The following is a 21,030-nucleotide window of genomic DNA, read 5'->3' on the forward strand; positions in this document are numbered from 1 at the left end:
CACACGGCAATTGTCCGCGAGGGGCTGTTTTGGTTTTATTTTATTATTAAAGTTTTCATTTAGATGTTCCTCCTTCCCATGACTACGAATATTTTTATATTGTTACAAATATATTACACAACATGATTTTCAAAACTGTCCTGGAGCAGCCCAGTACTGTCCCACCCATTTAACACACAAAATTTAACTTGTCAGCTCATTAATAGAGAATTTTAGACTTGAAGTATGGTTAGAAAAGATAAAAAGTGTTTAGAGAAAATATGATGCAAGATCTGTGTCACTTTCAGCAGCGGCAGCTCTTAAAGAAACAACAGCCAAAATAACCTAATAAACCGATTGCTGTGATGTCTATTAATCAAAGGACAAATATATATATATATATATATATATATATATATATATATATATATATATATATATATATATATATTTATATATATATATAATTTAGTGTTTAATAACTTCAATTTCTATTTCTGTATATTTCTACTGAAGGACACAGGTAAATATGACATTTATAATAATGGTTTTATGTAAAGATTGTTTTAAGTTCACTTAAATTAGAAGTTATTTTTAAATTCTAATAAATGTTAAGATTTAATGGGAGGGGGGCAATTTTATGGAGGAAACAGTATTGGTATCATTGATACTGGCATTCAGTCATAAAAAAAATGGCAATAAACTAATAGGAGAAAATACTATACTTGTCTTTGTTGTTTGTACATTAACTTGAAGATCTAATGTGAAATTTATTGCAATATAAAACTGTATCTACATTTTAATTAGGATTAATTTAATAAAAAATTATGTGTGTGTGTGTGTGTGTGTGTGTGTGTGTGTGTGCGTGCATGTGTATGATTATTATCAGGGTTTTATAAATGCAGTAATAGCCTTTTTTTAAATGATGGATTTTTTTTTTGTTTAAGAAATTCTGCAACAAATGTAAGACAATAAAATGTACATTAATGTGTAAAGTAGAAATAAATCATAAATGCATAAAGGTACAATGCTGAACAATGACTATTCATATATACAGTATATATCTTAATAGGCAAGGTAGCATTCATTTTATTGCACACAGCTCTCATTAAGTACAGTTCTGTAAATCGATTTGAAGTAGGTTTAATCAATTTTGTATCCATTTGCTGAAGTCCTCACGCTGACTTTCACAAATGAAGACAAAATGCATGCTTTGTTGTATCAAATCAAAATGAAGCTTTCCAGTCGTCATCTGCTGTCCACTACAGTACATTGGCAAGTGTCCAACACAGTTTTTATGTCACCTTCTCTTAAGACAAATGCTGAAATCTATTAATTTAAATCCAAAATAAACTCTGTGACATTAGTTTCAGTATACAATCTAAAATAATTGTATATTATATTAGAATATGTAATATATAATATTTATTATCAATTAAATGTAAAACATGATACTTTAAGCAATTAAATATTATAATATATGAAATATTAAATTATTATTACATCAATATTAAATTATAAATATATAAACTTTACTATACAATTTACAACGGTTTACCATGTTTTCAAATTAAGCTTTTTTTACTCCAACCTCTCCTCCCATTTACAAAGAAATTAAATGGAAGAACTTGTTTTTTGGTCTGAAGCCCAATCCACGTTCATCTCCACCCTTCTTGATAAAATCTAGAGTCCTATAAAAGAACATCTTCTGCCCGATCCGAGAGAAAACAGCTGCTGTTTTTACTGGGGAATCACTGGATTTTACAAGACTACACAAGAACAGTGAGTATATATTTTTAAAGCTTTTATAACAGGTAATTCAATAAAAAATGTAATTACTCTGTAAATTACCTACTGTAAATATATATTAAAAAATGTTTTATCATTAGTAATATGCATTGCTAAGAACTTCATTTGGACAAGGCAATTGGACAAGATTTCTCAATATTTAGATTTTTTGTACTTTCACATTCCAGATTTTCAAACAGTTGTATCTATGTCCTATCTAAAAAAAAAAAATACATACATCAATGGAAAGCTTAATTGTTTTAGATGATGTATAAATAAATTTTTTTCTCAATCAAAAAATGAACCCTTATGGCTAGTTTTGTGGTCCAGGGTCAGTTTGATTGCTTCTATTGTTCTGATCAATGAATCACTTTAGATAAAACTGTCTGCGAAAATGTCTTCATGTAAATGTCATCCTAAAAAAATATTTGTGGTTTAATAATTTAAATATGAGAAAGGATGGTGTAACTTGACTTTGAACTTGTTTTACAGATGAGTGCATCCAAACTCCAGGAAAGGTCTGTAATCCTGCTCAGATTCCAGCATTATACAGTTGCAATCAAAATTATTGACCAGCAAGAAATTTTGCTGGCAATAACAACATTTTATAAAAATGTTACACGATATGTACGTTTTTGCCGCTAGAGGGCGTGTATACAAAACAAAGGCGTAGTTTGGCCCTGACCCAAATGGCACCATAAACCCTTTCGGTCTTCCTCTGAGTCCGCACTTTTATGAAGTAATGTCTCTTTAATTGTCAGGTAAAGTGCAGGCTCAGCAGAAGTTTGGATCGAGGTCGCATAAAACCCACAAAGGAGGCGCTCTTGGACACCCTATGGTCTCGTGGACTTAGCAGACACATGCATGTGGTGGCCATTGTAGTCCTTAAGACCGCAAGTGCACATGAAGTGTTTCATTTGGGACAGGGCCTTTGATAACGCCGTGACTGAGAGTGGAATTATTATGCAATAGTCGACCGCTTCCAATCCTTGTGCAGTGCTGTTTTATCATACTCAATAGATTTGAAAATTCTGTTACAATGCTACTCTGTGTAGTTGTCACCAGTTCAACAGAACGCATAACATATAAAAGCGTCTTTGGTGTTTCCATGTTTTCTACTAACTTCAACCAAACAGGAAATCAAGGTTGTGTGACATCAATGGCAGACGACACAATGACACTATGGACACGGTCCATGTCACTAGTTAAAATTGTTTATTTCTCTGGTTTTAAACATTAATTGAAACATTTGGTATAATGTAAGTACACAAGTCAGCAAATATATATAACATTGTTCTAGTGGTTTTTGGATATTTTAATAAAAATATCTTGCATACTGTTCCTTTAACAGATTTTAGTAATTCTTAGAACATAAAGTTGATGAAAAATCAAAACTTGACACTTTATATTGTCAAGTCACCTTTATTTATATAGCGCTTTAAACAAAAAAGATTGTGTCAAAGCAACTGAGAAACATTAATTATGTACCAAAGCGGTTGCACTTTATTTTACAGTACGTGTACTAACATGTACTTATAGTGTACTTACAGTGTATTTATCTAAGAAAGTTCTGGTAATACAAGGTAAATACATGGGGTAGGGTTAGGTTTAGGGGTAGGTTCAGGGTTAGTACCTAGTTATTACATAGTTATTGTAATTACTATAATAGGTACATAGTATGTACATGAGGAACAGGACTATAAAATAAAGTGCTACCAAAGAAAGGAATGTCCCTAATACCTGTGTACTTACATAGTAACTATATGTGTAGGCTACATAGTATGTAACCCCAGTTTAAGTACATATTGCTACATAGTATCTACAACACTAATGTTTCGCCCCGTTTATCATCAGCCAACCAGCTCAAGTTACTGTAATTCAGTTATGTTATAGAGTTTCCAAAGGCTTATTTTTCTTCTAAGACTATTTTGTACCATACTGTACAATAAACAACTTAAAAAGAGCCATTTAGAATAGGGGTTGAATAATTATGAGATAGATATTACCAAATATATCTTATACTGTAGCTCAAAACATGACATTATATGTTGACATTATAACTTGTAATTTGCTTCTAGACTGTTTTCTTATGCAATAAAAATAAATGTATCTTTAGAAAAGCGTACATCTATAAATTATTATATTCACCAGGGGTTGAACAATTTAACAATAAACACAGTTAATGTCTATTACAAACTGGATCGTTCTGCGATCTTATCATAATTAACATCTGAGTTAATTGTTTGCAAATCTAAAATAAATAAAAATGTATGAAATATCAGTATGCCTGTATGTCTCCATTGCAGTGTTGAGGTGAGAATTGCACGCTCTCTACATAAAAAGGAGGAAGAGTTTGTGTTCGAAAGGAGAAACACTGTTTTTCAAAGCCTGCAGAAACTCGAGATAAACTGCAGTAAGGTAAGTAATGTAGTTTGCATGAAGTAGTAATGAAGTAAGATATTAGATAAAGTGAAATTCAGTTAACACCTTATTGATTATGTATATTTTGTACAGGCAAGCACATGAACCCAGAATATAAACAATGTGCAAAGTTACATATTAAATGTTTTCCCATAGAAAACCATTATAAGGAAAACATTGAGCCATTAAGTAGATTATGTTCATATTCTTGCCTCTTCTGTTTGTCTATATAAACGATGCATCATTGATATAGAGATTACTAAATTTGATCTTTTAATATTACAGTTTAAACTATATTAAGGCACAACATTTACAACATTTGTTGCACAATTTACACAGTACGAATTAATGTGAGATTGGTGTAAAAAGTCCACACATTGCAATTAAATAAGCATGCATTTGGATTGGCAATGATGCAACACGATACTGTCATTATTTTTACGCACGCTACAGGGCACTTAACTTTTAAACCGTAAATATATTTTGTAATAAGCGTTGTACAAGTTACTACCAAACTGTTTTATAGATATCTGTTAATTGCTTGGCTCTTTTCAAATTAGACACAACAGGACTATATGTAAACTCTAATGCCATTTTTGCATTTTTTATTTGACACAGGACTAAGACTAAATTAAAAATAGCTGACAAAAATTAACACTAATCCGTTATAATTGTAACATTTAATATTATTTTAATGGGCAAGAAATTGGGCTTCATACAGCACATAGTTTTAGGTAGATGTTTTGTTCAGTAAACCACTGTTTAATAAAAATAGTGGCAGTTGTATAGTTTTTGCATACCAAACTGTCTGTGTACCATTAAACCTCTAATATCTTACTGTCTGTTCTTTCTTGAAATGACCAACAATGATGAATGATGTTGTTGCTGATGAACATCAACTGTTTCCCAAGTGAAACTCTGTGCATTTCAGGATGAAGTGCCAAACATTGCATTACTGGGTTCTGGAGGAGGACAAAGAGCCATGGTGGGTTTGCTGGGATCCCTGGATCAGCTTGATAAAGAGGGTCTTCTGGACTGCATCCTTTATCTGAGCGGAGTCTCTGGATCCACCTGGTACAAACCCTGAGAAACCACACACACAGAGATTGAATTGGGTTGAATGTTAAAACTGAGAGCAGTATGTTCTTCTCTGAAGGTGCATGGCCTCCTTATACCAAGAACCAGATTGGTCCACCAAACTAGAGACTGTGAAGGATAAAATCATTGAGAGACTCAGCGGTCCAGGAGTCAGCTTTACAGACAAACTAGCCAAACTGAACAAATATTGCGATGAGAAAGACCACTTCAGCTTGACTGACGTCTGGGCAGTGATGGTCATCACAGCATTTGTGAAAGAGGTCTGTAATTATTCATAACTATTCACCATCCTCTGCTATAGCAAAAACACATGCAACAAGGTCCAAAGTCTGAAACCACATTGAAAACCGAGATTTAAAGGCTAGTCTGAATTGAACTGAACTGAACACAAGCATAGCTGAATAGGTGATTAATTTGAATTAATTCTCTTTGTAGAATCTTACTTGCTGTAAAAATGAAGATTTGCAGGTTCTTATGGACTCCATTCTTTAAGTTTTTCTGAGATTATGTTACATATATTATATTCTCTTCAGATTGATGAATGCAAACTTTCAGATCAGTGGGTCCAGCACAATAAAGTACCATTTCCCATCTACACAATGATCGACATGCAACCCCAAGGATGCAAGAACGAGAAAGGTCTGTGTTGGTGTCTGAAAAAATTAAAGTGAGTTTTTGTGCTTGTGTCAGCTGTTATATGGTGGTGTCTTCTGTATGCAGGCACAGAAGACCCCTGGTTTGAGATCAGTCCACTTGAAGCTGGTTATTCTCTCAGTGGAGCGTTTGTGAAAACATGCAGCTTCGGCAGCAAGTTTGACAGAGGCTCAAAGACAAAACCTCAGGAAGAAATGGACATGCTGTACCTGCAAGGTAACAAAGTCTGTCACAGGAGAGTTTACTAATATTTGCAACATTACAGTTAGAAATATTAAAAATCATGCATCATTTTAACAACACAGCGAGATGCGGATTTAGTGATTTTAAGAAAAAAAAAAAAACTATTTAAGGGTTCAAATGACAAGTTGTTGCATTTGACTGTTATATTGCATATTTTGTTTTAAAATCATGTTTTTGATTCATTTATTGTGAACACTTTTAAACATTAATGTATTTCCTGCAGCTCTGTGTGGCAGCGCTTTAGGTGATAAAGACGAGATTAAGAAATACCTCTGGCAAAAAATAAAGGGTAAAGCTGCATTTGAAAATTCACTTCTGCCGAAAGTAGTCAGTCATTTCATTTCATGTTAACCCTGATTATATTTGACTTTTCCCCCAGATTTCTTAGAAAAAAATTATCCTTTAGTGATGCCAATTGCAAATCTTTTTGTAACAAGCGAAGGTAAAGTATGTCTTCATTTATTTTTGGATAAGTTTTATCTTTTGATTCTACTGTTCTGTTTGTGCTTCCTGCAGCCAAATGAAAGGTCAAACTCTATAAAGATGAAAAATAAAAGATAAGATATAAAGATGATAATCTTTAATTTGCTAATAAATACTGTTAATAATCAGAGTTGTGAAGTAACCGATTATATGTAATCTGGATTATGTAATCAGATTCCTAATGTATTATATTACATATTACCTTTTAAAATATTCATAGTCAGACTACAGTAAGATCAAATATTATTCACACAATAGCAATAAAATATTTATAATTTATTGATTCTCCCTAATTCCTCTTTCATCTTTTAAATGTTGCTTTTTTTAAAACAGCGTACTGCTTGTATAGCTACATTCAGAAAGACTTTAGTTTTGTGGACAATCACACAGAGACCAGTCATTAGTCAGTAAAAAAAAAATATATTTTTCAGGATTAAGAAGTGTTTCAACATTGCATTAACTACTGATGAACACATACATTTGTATTTGAATTATAACTCAGTAGGTTATTTAACCATTTATTTATGTCTTTTGAAGGCTTTTGTCTTCAAACACATTAAAATCCACAAATTCACAAACTTTGATGTAATCTGAATCTCTTTCACCTAATATATACTGAACAAAATTATAAATGCAACACTTTTGTTTTTGCCCCCATTTTTCATGACCTGAACTCAAAGATTTAAGACTTTTTCAAAAAAGGCCTAGTTCTCTCAAATATTGTTCACAAATCTGTCTAAATCTGTGTTGGTGAGCACCTCTCCTTTGACGAGATAATCCATCCTCCTCACAGGTGTGGCATATCAAGATGCTGATTAGACAGCATGATTATTGCACAGGTGTGGTTTAGGCTTGCCACAATAAAAGGCCACTCTTATAATATATATAAATGCAGTCCATTTACCATTTACCATATAAACATATACTGTAGTAACACTTCCCAATTTAGTTCCATTTTCAAATGAAAAATACATGTAAACCTTTTATTAATTGTATACCATGTTAATTTAACTAATTACTAATACATTATTAAAATCAAAGATGTATCTGTTATAGGGGTGACCCTGAATAGTCGACGAATCGATGCTTTGATTCGAGGATCCTGATTCGACTACCAATCTTACAGTCGAAAATTTGTGGGGTGTTATTGATTATGCCATTTTGACAATGGGGGAGCTCAAATGTCTGACTTCAAATAGAACTAGAGGTCTTCTAAGTTAATATTCAGCCTGTTATGATAAAGCTGTGAGAATCTGAAAAGAAAGAAGTTTCAAATTAATATTTTAAAGTGTGTGAATAATCCAAACACACCTATAGATTTATGTTTCACTTTCCATAACTCGTGACCGAAAGAGGACATCTTGGAGGCGGGGATTTAAACTTTACCAAGACTCAAACTGACACAGGCAGACTTTTCGAAAAGGTAGGGTACAAGTGTTTTCAAAACATTTCAGCCGGTGTATATATATCGGCGATATATTATTTACCTGATATAAGATGCATTTTGTTTTGAGTCAAGGGCTTAATTGTAGGGCTACGGTGATATCTCTTCAGTGCACAGCATGAGCAGGTCAAACTACAATGCAGAATATTAATAACTATGACTGAGACTGTTATATAAATACTACTATAATGAGAAGACCATTATACTAAAACGCTGTGAATTTTTAGAGTTTAGCTGCAGTGTTTCTGAAAATTGTTTCATGAAGAACATGTCCACAAAAGGAGTTCACATTCAGAGCCCCACAGATATGTTCATGTGCGTTTGGGCACTTTTTGCAAAGAGCCTTTAAGTCTTAATATTACTGTCATGTTGTATAAATAACAAAGTGTATTCTATATGAAAATATGAGTTGAATCCTATTGATTAAAAACTTTCTATCAAATGCGTCACTATACTGGTCATCTTCAGCCGCGCGCAGCTCAAAACAGAAATGCAGAAAATTAACTGCTAACGTTTTAGGCTAACGTTATAATAAGAGCACTATTGTAAAAATTTTTTTAATAAAATTGTTATGGTTTCGCCGATGTTAAGCGTTAGCTATCTGTTAATCAAAACATAAAACAAAATTTACCCCGTTTATATCTGCAAGGTATTCTTTACACATTTTCCCTGTATGTTAACATCAGTAATTATGTTAGTCGAATGTCTGACTTGACTCTTGTTAATGTATTTTGCCCCGCCCCCAAACATATGATTCGACTATCAGTCGAATATCGGCAAGATTCGAAAAATTCCGATTCGACTATGATAAATCCTTAGTCGGGGACACCCCTAATCTGTTAACATTATTTAGTGGACCTGATCAAACAATGAACTGTTGTATTTTTACTAACATTATTAACTAAATAAATACTTTAACATATGTATTGTTCATGAATCTTATTGTAAAGTGTTACTGAATAGATCATGAGAATGTCATCAAATTAATTTTAGCTTCAAATCAAAGCATCTTAAATGGCTTAAGCACAATGTTGTGTGTACAGGTGCTGGTCATATAATTAGAACATCATCAAAAAGTTCATTTATTTCACTAATTGCATTCAAAAAGAGAAACTTGTATATTATATTCATTCATTACACCTAACTGATATATTTCAAATGTTTATTTCTTTGAATTTTGATGATTGTAACTGACAACTAAGGAAAATCCCAAATTCAGCATCTCAGAAAATTTGAATATTGTGAAAAGGTTAAATATTGAGGACACGTGGTGCCGCACTCTAATCAGCTAATTAACTCAAAACACCTGCAAAACCTCTCAGTCTAGTTCTGTAGGCTACACAATCATGGGGAAGACTGCTGACCTGACAGTTGTCTAAAAGACACCTTGCACAAGGAGGGCAAGACACAAAAGGTCATTACAAAAGATGCTGGCAGTTCAGAGAGCTCTGTGTCCAAGCACATTAATAGAGAGGCGAAGGGAAGGAAAAGATGTGGTAGAAAAAAGTTAACAAGCTATAGGGATATCCGCACCCTGGAGAGGATTGTGAAACAAAACCCATTCAAAAATGTGGGGGAGATTCACAAAGAGTGGACTGCAGCTGGAGTCAGTGCTTCAAGAACCACTACACACAGACGTATGCAAGACATGGGTTTCAGCTGTCGCATTACTTGTGTCAAGCCAGTCTTAAACAACAAACAGCGTCAGAAGCATCTAAAGACACAAAGGACTGGACTGCTGCCGAGTGGTCCAAAGTTATATTCTCTGATGAAGGTACATTTTGCATTTCCTTTGGAAATCAGGGTCCCAGAGTCCCCAAAGTCCAAGGTCAATGCAACCATATACCAGGAAGTTTAAGAGCGTTTCATGCTTCCTGCGGCTGACCAACTTTATAGAGATGCAGATTTCATTTTCCAACAGGACTTGGCACCTGCAGACAGTGCCGAAGCTTCCAGTCCCTGGTTAAAAGACCATGTTATCCCTGTTCTTAATTGGCCAGCAAACTCGCCTGACCTTAACCCCATAGAAAATCTATTGAGTATGATGCGAGGAGGAAGGAGGAAAATGTGATATACCAGACCAAAGAATGCAGAAGAGCTGAAGGCCACTATCAGAGACACCTGGTCTCTCATAACACCTGAGCAGTGCCACAGACTGATCCACTCCATGCCACGCCGCATTGCTGCAGTAATTCAGGCAAAAGGAGCCCCAACTAAGTATTGAGTGCTGTACATGCTCATACTTTACATGTTCATACTTTTCAGTTGACCAAGATTTCTAAAAATCCTTTCTTTGTATTGGTCTTAAGTTATATTGTAATTTTCTGAGATACTGAATTTGGGATTTTCCTTAGTTGTGAGTTATATTCATCAAAATTAAAAGAAATAAACATTTGAAATATATCAGTCTGCGTGTAATGAATGAATATAATATGAAAGGAATTAGTGAAATAAATCAACTTTTGGATGATATTTTAATTATATGACTAGCACCTGTATAGGAGATAAGTTATTTTTTAGTTCATTTTAGACTCTGGTTATCACAATTACTAATTAACACAAGATACACAAACTACAGTTATAGCCTGCCAGATAACAAGAACTCAATAATGTACTGTACAAATTTCTTTCTTTCTTTTCTTCTTTCAAAGATTACAAAGTTGCAAAACCCTGTATGGATGAACACACTGAAATTGAGTGTGATAATTTGTGTTATTTCCTCAGTAAATTGCCTCATTCTGGTAGGTTGAACCATCTTTACAATGTATTTGATTTGTATAATGTGTTTCACTTTAGATTTTCTAACTATGTAGGTACTTTAAAGCATAAAGCTGTTGAAGACTAGTAAACCATCAAAAGAGAAACACTACGCATTTGTTTTACAGATCTTTGGCTGAGCATTCGCAAAAGCATGTATCAGTGGATCTGGGGCAGGAAATATGACTTTCTCCACAACCTGAATGGTGAGAATAGACCCATTTGTAAATTTGTAATTCAATGTGAAAAATAAACTGATTTCATGCTGTGATCCATCAGATAAAACAATGCCTTCTACTCTTCTGGAAAGTGAAACGAGAGACTATAAAGATGCCGGACTGCTGCTGAACTCACCCTACTTCTCAGTGCTGAGAAAAGAAAGAAACATTGATCTCATAATTTCCCTGGATTTCAGTGATGGCGATCCTTTCATGGTATTATATATGAACATATAACACATACTATAATATAAGTTAAAAGATTAGATCACTTATAAATGATAATTTACTCTCCTTTACGTAGTTTTTCTTCAGTAGAATACAACAGGAATAATCATGCTGCTTTTTCCTCATGACATTCATCGTGACTACCAGAGGTCACACTAACCTTACAAAACATTGACAGATAATTACAAATACTGTGTAGAATTTTATTAATAAGAAAAAAAAAAGAAAAGAAAGAAAACCAGTAAAACAAGTGTATATGATTTCATTTTAAAAAATATTTAGCAATAATACCTGGAGAGAGCATTTCCATTAATCTCAGATTTATGATTTCAGTGAATATGAACTTCAATATCAACTCAAATGTTTGTCAAATGAAGTGTTACTGTTAAACTTTACCACTGCAGACAGTGAGAGAAGCTGCTGAGATTTGCAAGGAACGAAACATCCCTTTCCCTGAAGTCAACATTCCCAGTGAAGACCTGAAGAACCCAAAGGACTTCTATGTGTTCAAAGGCACAAACACTCCAACCGTGATTCACATCCCTCTGTTTAATGTGGTCAACTGTGGAGGCAAGTTTAGACAAAAAAAAAAAAAAGAAAAAAAAGAAATATCAATTATGTTCTCATTTAAGTGTTTTACTCTTTCCTCAGGTGACATTGAGAGGTTGAGGAACAATTATATCACCTTACAAGGTCCTTACAGTGCTGAGATGATCACTAATCTTATGGAGGTCGCTGGAAAAAACATCTCAAACAACAGAGAGAAACTGCTGGAGCAGATAGGTGCAGCTGTTGGGCAGAGAGGACACAACTAATGAGTTGAATAATAAGTCCTTACTGATTGATTTAATGTGTGTGTGTGTGTGTGTGTGTGTGCGTGTGTTTAAGTAAACCCATACCTCTTTGTCACTTAATGCTGACACATCTTTTAAATGAAATGAAACAAACAAAATATTACTTACAATATCAAGGAGAACACAACAACTAACTAATGGTCTGTTTATTTATAAAAAGTATGTTTCTCATCAATTTAGAGCTTTTCAATCATGTTTACATTTATTTCAAACTAATAACTATAAGAAATGCCATATTCCATGCATATTTGTCATTCAGCTGTTCTCTTCAGTAGTCAAATTTTTTGTGGATCATCAGTCATTAAAACTTAGTAAAGACTGTAAGTGTCATGTAATTTTATTTCACCAAGCTGATTTCTCACTAAAAGGCTAGAAGAAAGCAGCCCTTTTCTGTTTGATATGTTAAAACACATTTCAAAGTTTCAGTTTGTTCCTTAATGCTTGACATTCAATAAGCAATAAAAATAGATCATCACTGATAATCAAATCAAACAATAGCCTTCTACAGACATGATTACAATTATGCGTGCTTCTGTTTCAATTAATTAATAAACTGCTCTCTAAAAATAAAGTTTTGTCCTGGCCATTTGATTTCAAACAGCACAAATGCTCATTATTTTAAAATATGTGAATGTGGAAAAATCTCATTCTCAAAGTTGTTCACCTCTTGATTAAATTTAATATGAAATCACCAATAAAATCTGATAAATCTAATAAATTTATTATGCTCATATAGCTTAAAAAACCTACAATATCGAAAGAAATAAATGCAGGCCTAAGTGTGTGACTTTACCAATGAAGGATTGGCTATTTTATAAGGGTGACCAGATGTCCTGTTTTTCCCGGACAGTGCCGCATTTCAGCTCTATTTTAAGTGACTTATTTAAAAAAATACAAAAAAGTATTTTGTCTTGCTTTTCCAACTTTTTTGTACGACTGGATGATCTGATCAAGTAGAATAAGTGTTTTGAGAAGACTCTCTTTGAGGGGACTGATGTTGCAACAATAGGTGCGTGACAATTTTTGCTTCCATCAGAAGGAATTCATTCTGATCGACGAATCCAAACATAGTGTTTACATGAACGCTAAATCAAGTGATCAGGTTGATATATGCGTTTATATGTCAAAAGCTTCTGATCGAATGTATTCTTTTGACATGTGCATGTCACAAGGTGACGATCAAATTCGGGAAGTTTGGTTCCGCCCGGAGGTGTTTCCGCCCGGACCGGAAAAACAGAACACCGGAACTTCCGGTAGCGCCGTAAGAGGGAAAATCAGGGAATTCGATGCACCTGTGCCTAGTTAGGGACAGCGGTTGGTGATTGGAGGATACGCTGGACAAGGCAGTACTTAAGGCCAAGTTATTTCACAGTCTGGGAGCTCTTTCTGGTGTGTGTGAAGCACTGTGTTGTGCCTGTCTTGGTGCTCTCCCTCTCCCTCTCCCTCTCCCTCTCCCTCTCCCTCTCCCTCTCCCTCTCCCTCTCCCTCTCCCTCTCCCTCTCCCTCTCCCTCTCCCTCTCCCTCTCCCTGGAATTGTATGATTGTGAAGACATCGCGAACCTTAAAGGTTGAGAAGTGAACGGATTATACGGCGAATTGAGACGACGTGAAAAAGGGGATTGGAAGCGGCATTGATGTGACTACTAAGAGCAAGCCGAAAGTGCCCTGTATATTGACCTGGCGTTGTGTAGATCTCCCCAGGAGGAGGAGGGCGGCCCTACCCCTAATATAGCGTGGTGGGAGAGCCGAAGGAATACTTATTGAAGTAGTCACAACGACGACATCACTAGCTCGGCCGCATATTCCATCGCCAGATCCGAACCAAGCGAAGTGAAGGAAGACGGGTGTCCTTTTCGTACACTGAGTGTGGTGGGTGAGTCTTCGTGCTGTGAAAACTTATAATTTTGACGTGGTGCTGTATATTGCTGTGTATTGCCGTGTGTCCTGTCAGATAAACCCCCGCCTTCACGCACTCCGTCGCGGGAGGACAAGGAGACTGCTGGTTCTAGCCTAGTTCAGTTCAGTACAGTATATGTTGTGAGCGTGCTTCAGATCTCCGGAGATAGCACGGTACGCTGTGTTCAGCCCAGAGGTGGGAGCTATTCAAAGCAAACTAACTGTGCTTTGTGTCCAATCTGATACCTGTGGAGAGAAAAGGAAAGAGAGAATGAGTAACACAAGGAGAAACAGAGGAAACCTGTACTTACAGTACGTTGTGTCCAGCCCAGAGGTGAAAGCCATCCAAAGCAGAGTAACTGTGTTTTGTGTCCAAGTTGATACCTGTAGAGAGGAGGAGAGAGAGTGGATAACGCGAGGAGAAATAGAGCGAAACCTGTACTTACAGTACGCTGTGTCCAGCCCAGAGGTGAGAGCCATTCAAAGCAAACTAACTGTGCTATTGTGCCCAAGTTGATACCTGTGGAGAGAAAAGGAGAGAGAGAGTGGGTAACACGAGGAGAGACCGAGGAAACCTGTACTTACGCCGCTGCCTGTGGAGAAAGAGGAAGATGTGAGCACCCAAGGAACGAACTGTGTGAACCAGTACTTACTGTGAGCTGCAATCAGCGAAGAGGTGAGCGCAAAACCAAGCCGAATTAACTGTGCCTTTTGCGTCCCAGCCGTTGCCTGTGGAGGAAGAGAAAGAGAGTGAGCACCCCGAGAACGAACTGTGTGAACCAGTACTTACCGTGAGTTGTATTCAGCGAAGAGGAGGAAGAAGGAGGGCGCTACGGATACCTAAGACTCTGGCCGGGCCCCGAGTCCCACGCCCCGGATCCCCGTGGCCCCCTTGCTCCCTGACCTCTTCCCGGCCATAGCCCGTCTGGAGGGCCGAGTCAGAGTATGGTTTTAATCGCCCTTTCCCTATTCCCCAAGCTATTTTTAAATATTTAAATAAAGATTGTTTTATCACTTACTTGTTCTCGTGTTGTTTGGCCATTGGGTTGGCTTTGGGGACCTCCTCGAGGTGGAAGTTGAGAAGGGGTGTGGCTTAGTCAAAGCATAGCCGCCCCTGGGTGTGACATGCACACTGCATGAATATACAGTTTCCTGCTGTTGTCGCATGCTGTTTTAAAAAGCACACATATTTATCTACTTTGGGTTCTTATTAGGCTATGACCTGCACATGATTTATTGTGTAGTGCTGCTTAAAAAAAAAAGTAGTAAATGTGACCCTTCCCTCACGCTAAACCAGTTGTTTGTTGATGAGTCTTAACCTGTTAGCCAGAACCCCCCATTATGGGACTCACATTTGAAAGTCGATAATATTTTACTTTTAAGATCAATACTATTAGAGATAAAATTGTAACCATGCAGCCGTCAGCTACAGTATTACATCAGACAGTGCACTATAGATCCCCTGAAGAACAGTTCCAGTAATTCTCTACTATAGGAGAAAAAGAATTGTTAAATCATCTAAACCAACAACATGTATGTTAGACCTTATTCCATCTAAGCTCCTAAAAGAGATGCTTCCAGAAGTCGTAGATCCTCTTCTACCTATTATTAATTACTCATTGTCAAACCTTCAAAATGGCTGTTATTAAGACTGTCATGAAACAAACACAACTATACCCCAAAGAACTAGTTAATTACAGACCTATCTCTAATCTCCCTTTTCTTTCCAAGATACTAGAAAAGGTAGTATCCTCACAATTATATTCCTTCTTAGAGAAAAATGGTCTCTGTGATGATTTCCAGTCAGGATTTAGACTGTATCATAGTACTGAAACTGCTCTCCTTAGAGTTACAAATGACCTGCTCTTATCATCTGATCGTGGTTTTATCTCTCTATTAGTTTTATTGGATCTTTGTGCTGCGTTTGACACTATCGACCGCAACGTACTCTTGAATATATTAGAAAAATTTCCTGGCATTAATGGAAGTTCATTAGCATGGTTTAAATCATACTTATATGACTGCCATCAATTCATTGCAGTGAATGAAGAGGTATCATGTCGATCACAAGTGCAGTATGGAGTACCTCAAGGCTCAGTACTAGGGCCGTTTCTTTTCACGCTTTACATGTTACCCTTTGGAGATAACATCAGGAAACATGGTTAGCTTTCACTGTTATGCTGATGATACTCAGCTCTATATTTCTTAGAGGCCTGGTGAAACACACCAACTCTGCATGTAATAAACTAGAACGCTGTCAAAGACTTAATGGCTGCGCTGTCAGTTCTTCATCATCAGTTAGGAACCTATTTGTGTTATTTAATAGTAATCTTTCCTTTAAAAACCAAATTTCTAGCATTAGTAAAACTGCATTTTTCCATTTAAAAAACATATGTAAATGATGACCTATGCTCTCAATGTCAAATGCAGAAATGTTAGTTAATGTGTTCATGACCTCAAGGCTAGATTATTGTAATGCTTTATTGGGTGGTTGTTCTGCACGCTTAATAAACAAACTACAGCTAGTTCAAAATGCAGCAGCAAGAGTTCTTACTAGGACCAGGAAGTATGACCATATTAGCCCGGTCCTGTCCTATAGATTTTAAAATCTATACAGAGGGACTGACTTGACTTTACATGTTCTCACACTGGGATTACAAAAGGAATAAACCACCCCTTACAATCAGAGCAAATTTTTTGTCGGATCTGGACAATTCAATCTGACTGATATATTTACATGTGACTTTTTTATCCTGATTGTGCTTCTAGTCCTATTACAATCGGATTTGAAGGGTCCATGTAAAATAAGCTATTGCAGTGTCTTCCTTACTTGACAGACACGATTGCATTTAAATCCGGAACCTCCACCTCTCTCTGTCGCTCTGTGTACCTGGCCTTTTCCACTACACTTGCTATCTTCGGAGTGTGTCCCCCATTCGCCTTTATTGTCAAACACACACACAGCTGTCAAAACCTCCATCATGTGGAGTATCTCACGTAAATACAGTCAGTTATAGCTTAAGTGAACGCAAACAGGTGGGTGAAAACCGGATATAGCGTATGGGTGATTCTATAATTGCAAGTACATTTAGGGACCATTAGGGGTTACAGGTGGAAAAAATATATATGATTATAATGTGATGAAAAGCATTTTCTGGTTCTTATCAGAGAAGGATTTGGTCACTTATACCCAATCAAATAAACAGCATTTTCCCCCATCAAATAAACTGCAAATAATATGTATAACTGATAAACTAAACCACTAATATCACAAAACACCAGTTTATAATTCCGAGATTTAACTTAAATAAATTGCCTTATGGTGGTGTAAGTTAAAATGCTGATACAATTTACCCCACAGCATTTGCATCACTTTGCCCAATAACTGCCATTTTGGAAAAAAAGCTACTGTATCTTACCAGTTCAGGCTAATATTTAGGTAAATGCTTTGCATGGTTTTATATATTGCTAAATTACCTATATTTATCAGCTATTCAGTAGTCACTTGTATTATGAGAAATATTGAAAATCTTTGTTGAATTGTGTTCTGCTGGGGAAGTGGTGTGTCCCATTTTATGTTGGATGTCATTTTCATTTCTTCTTGAATGTAATGCCTGATAGATCAGCGTTTGTGAGATCACTGTTTTGTGTACAGTTTAACCAGGGAAAGCTCGATCTCTACCACTCCTGCTAGCAGAGAAGGAACTTGCATAGATATGCCGGCACAGAGTACAAGTCTGTGGGAAATACTGTAATTATTGCAGCATCTTTTCAAAGAAACAAGCTAATCTATCTCTACTTTAATCTAAATTACAACATCTTAAAGTCATTGGACAAGCAGTTGAGCAGTTTCTCAACTAGATAACACTTCTTGAGATAAAATAATAACATAACATGGGAAAGAAGTAGGCTATCATCTTGCAACACAATATGTTGCAAAATGCATCGTGAAACGATTGTACAACACACACAAGATACACACACGTGGCAGTTTTAACTGTTGAGCAACATCTGTTTGCAGCATTAACAGGATGTACATTTTGAAACTGCTTCTCAAACTTTTTAGATGTTAGAGTAGATGTCTGCAATCTCAAAGGTAATTTGCTAAAGACTGTACCTCTAAATTAAAATTAGTCAAATCAATAATTTACTTTAGCATTCTTGTAACTTTCCTATTCAGAACTTCCTGTTTCCTATTCCTATTATTTTCCTTTTCTAAAAATAATCCCATGATGCTCCAGCCAATGTTTTGTCCAGTTTCCCTCGGCTTTGTTCTTTCTTCTTTTGTTTTTAACTTTGCGGCTCCAGTACTTCTGAATATCATCAAAATAAATGTCTGCTTTACCTGGTTCATTGTTACAGTTTCCAACTGAGAATTGATCGGGGGAGGGAAATTTCATATTTATTGGATCATCTGATCCTACAACATATATTTATGTCTTTTATTTTTCAAAATTAAATTGGAATGAGCATCATTCATTTACAACGGTATCATAATGAATTATTATCTCTTTCAGAGACTGAGAATCATTGATAAGCCACAAGGTAATTATCATTCATTTAAAGAATAATAATAAGAATTTAAAAAAAATGTGTCTAACTTAAACACATTGCTTTCTTCTCATCTATGTGCATTTTCAGATATTGTGCATTTATGAATCAAAACTTTTAACTTTGATCTTAACATGATTGTATTCATCGTCTTTCTCCTTTCAGTATTGTTTGCCATTTAGTCCTGATCACAGATTTTTGCAGGAGATCTCAACAATGTCTCTCAAGGTTCACTTACATGCAGAGTTTTGCTCCAACCTAGTCCAGCACACTTGAACAAGTTAATCTAAGTGACAAGTTACTAACTTTACTTAAGTTTGATCAGATGTATATATACAGTATTGTTCAAAATAATAGCAGTACAATGTGACTAACCAGAATAATCAAGGTTTTTCGTATATTTTTTTATTGCTACGTGGCAAACAAGTTACCAGTAGGTTCAGTAGATTCTCAGAAAACAAATGAGACCCAGCATTCATGATATGCACGCTCTTAAGGCTGTGCAATTGGGCAATTAGTTGAATTAGTTGAAAGGGGTGTGTTCAAAAAAATAGCAGTGTGGCATTCAATCACTGAGGTCATCAATTTTGTGAAGAAACAGGTGTGAATCAGGTGACCCCTATTTAAGGATGAAGCCAACACTTGTTGAACATGCATTTGAAAGCTGAGGAAAATGGGTCGTTCAAGACATTGTTCAGAAGAACAGCGTACTTTGATTAAAAAGTTGATTAGAGAGGGGAAAACCTATAAAGAGGTGCAAAAAATGATAGGCTGTTCAGCTAAAATGATCTCCAATGCCTTAAAATGGAGAGCAAAACCAGAGAGACGTGGAAGAAAACGGAAGACAACCATCAAAATGGATAGAAGAATAACCAGAATGTCAAAGGCTCAGCCAATGATCACCTCCAGGATGATCAAAGACAGTCTGGAGTTACCTGTAAGTACTGTGACAGTTAGAAGACGTCTGTGTGAAGCTAATCTATTTTCAAGAATCCCCCGCAAAGTCCCTCTGTTAAAAAAAAGGCATGTGCAGAAGAGGTTACAATTTGCCAAAGAACACATCAACTGGCCTAAAGAGAAATGGAGGAACATTTTGTGGACTGATGAGAGTAAAATTGTTCTTTTTGGGTCCAAGGGCCACAGGCAGTTTGTGAGACGACCCCCAAACTCTGAATTCAAGCCACAGTACACAGTGAAGACAGTGAAGCATGGAGGTGCAAGCATCATGATATGGGCATGTTTCTCCTACTATGGTGTTGGGCCTATTTATCGCATACCAGGGATCATGGATCAGTTTGCATATGTTAAAATACTTGAAGAGGTCATGTTGCCCTATGCTGAAGAGGACATGCCCTTGAAATGGTTGTTTCAACAAGACAATGACCCAAAACACACTAGTAAACGGGCAAAGTCTTGGTTCCAAACCAACAAAATTAATGTTATGGAGTGGCCAGCCCAATCTCCAGACCTTAATCCAATTGAGAACTTGTGGGGTGATATCAAAAATGCTGTTTCTGAAGCAAAACCAAGAAATGTGAATGAATTGTGGAATGTTGTTAAAGAATCATGGAGTGGAATAACAGCTGAGAGGTGCCACAAGTTGGTTGACTCCATGCCACACAGATGTCAAGCAGTTTTAAAAAACTGTGGTCATACAACTAAATATTAGTTTAGTGATTCACAGGATTGCTAAATCCCAGAAAAAAAAATGTTTGTACAAAATAGTTTTGAGTTTGTACAGTCAAAGGTAGACACTGCTATTTTTTTGAACACACCCCTTTCAACTAATTGCCCAATTGCACAGCCTTAAGAGCGTGCATATCATGAATGCTGGGTCTTGTTTGTTTTCTGAGAATCTACTGAACCTACTGGTAACTTGTTTGCCACGTAGCAATAAAAAATATACTAAAAACCTTGATTATTCTGGTTAGTCACATTGTACTGCTATTATTTTGAACAATACTGTATATATATTTTAATCTGTTAAAAATATCTTAATTTCTGTTCTGCACAAAAGGGTCTTACGGGTTTGACAGAATTGACTTTTTCTGTAAAATATGTTGTAATGTGTTTATAATTGGTAATTATTCTGTTTTATAAACCTTATCAAATATTTTAAGATTTATTGTTATAAAAAACACTGTTCACACCGATTAATTTGACAAAAAGTTGCAGCAAAGACTTTTAAATTGTTCTATTCAAAGAAAACTGGAAAACTATCATGGTTTCCACAAAAATATCGGCCAGCACAACTGTTTTCATCATTGATACTAGAAGGATTTCTGAAGATATGATATAAATATGTATTATTAATTAAATTTTTAAAATAATCATTTATTTAAAAATGTAATTTTATAATATATTAAATATGCAATTATTATTAAATCAATATTCAATTATAAATATATGAATTTTA

At 35.6% G+C, this 21,030-nt stretch overlaps 1 protein-coding gene across 1 annotated transcript; it reads left to right on the forward strand.

The window, feature by feature from the left end:
- The first annotated feature begins 1,609 nt into the window (after window positions 1–1,609).
- Window positions 1,610–12,738, forward strand: LOC113070798 (cytosolic phospholipase A2 gamma-like). Its single transcript, XM_026244243.1, has 14 exons — window positions 1,610–1,761; window positions 2,260–2,285; window positions 4,074–4,185; window positions 5,120–5,262; window positions 5,345–5,546; window positions 5,820–5,925; window positions 6,007–6,156; window positions 6,407–6,472; window positions 6,563–6,625; window positions 10,762–10,851; window positions 10,996–11,073; window positions 11,147–11,301; window positions 11,718–11,883; window positions 11,965–12,738. Exons 2-14 carry the CDS (start codon window positions 2,260–2,262, stop codon window positions 12,126–12,128), a joined length of 1,521 nt encoding a protein of 506 aa, XP_026100028.1. The 5' UTR covers window positions 1,610–1,761; the 3' UTR covers window positions 12,129–12,738.
- Window positions 12,739–21,030: the final 8,292 nt, after the last annotated feature.

The sequence above is a fragment of the Carassius auratus genome, chromosome 5 (assembly GCF_003368295.1).
Source record: "Carassius auratus strain Wakin chromosome 5, ASM336829v1, whole genome shotgun sequence".
In the NCBI taxonomy this organism is placed as follows: domain Eukaryota; kingdom Metazoa; phylum Chordata; class Actinopteri; order Cypriniformes; family Cyprinidae; genus Carassius; species Carassius auratus.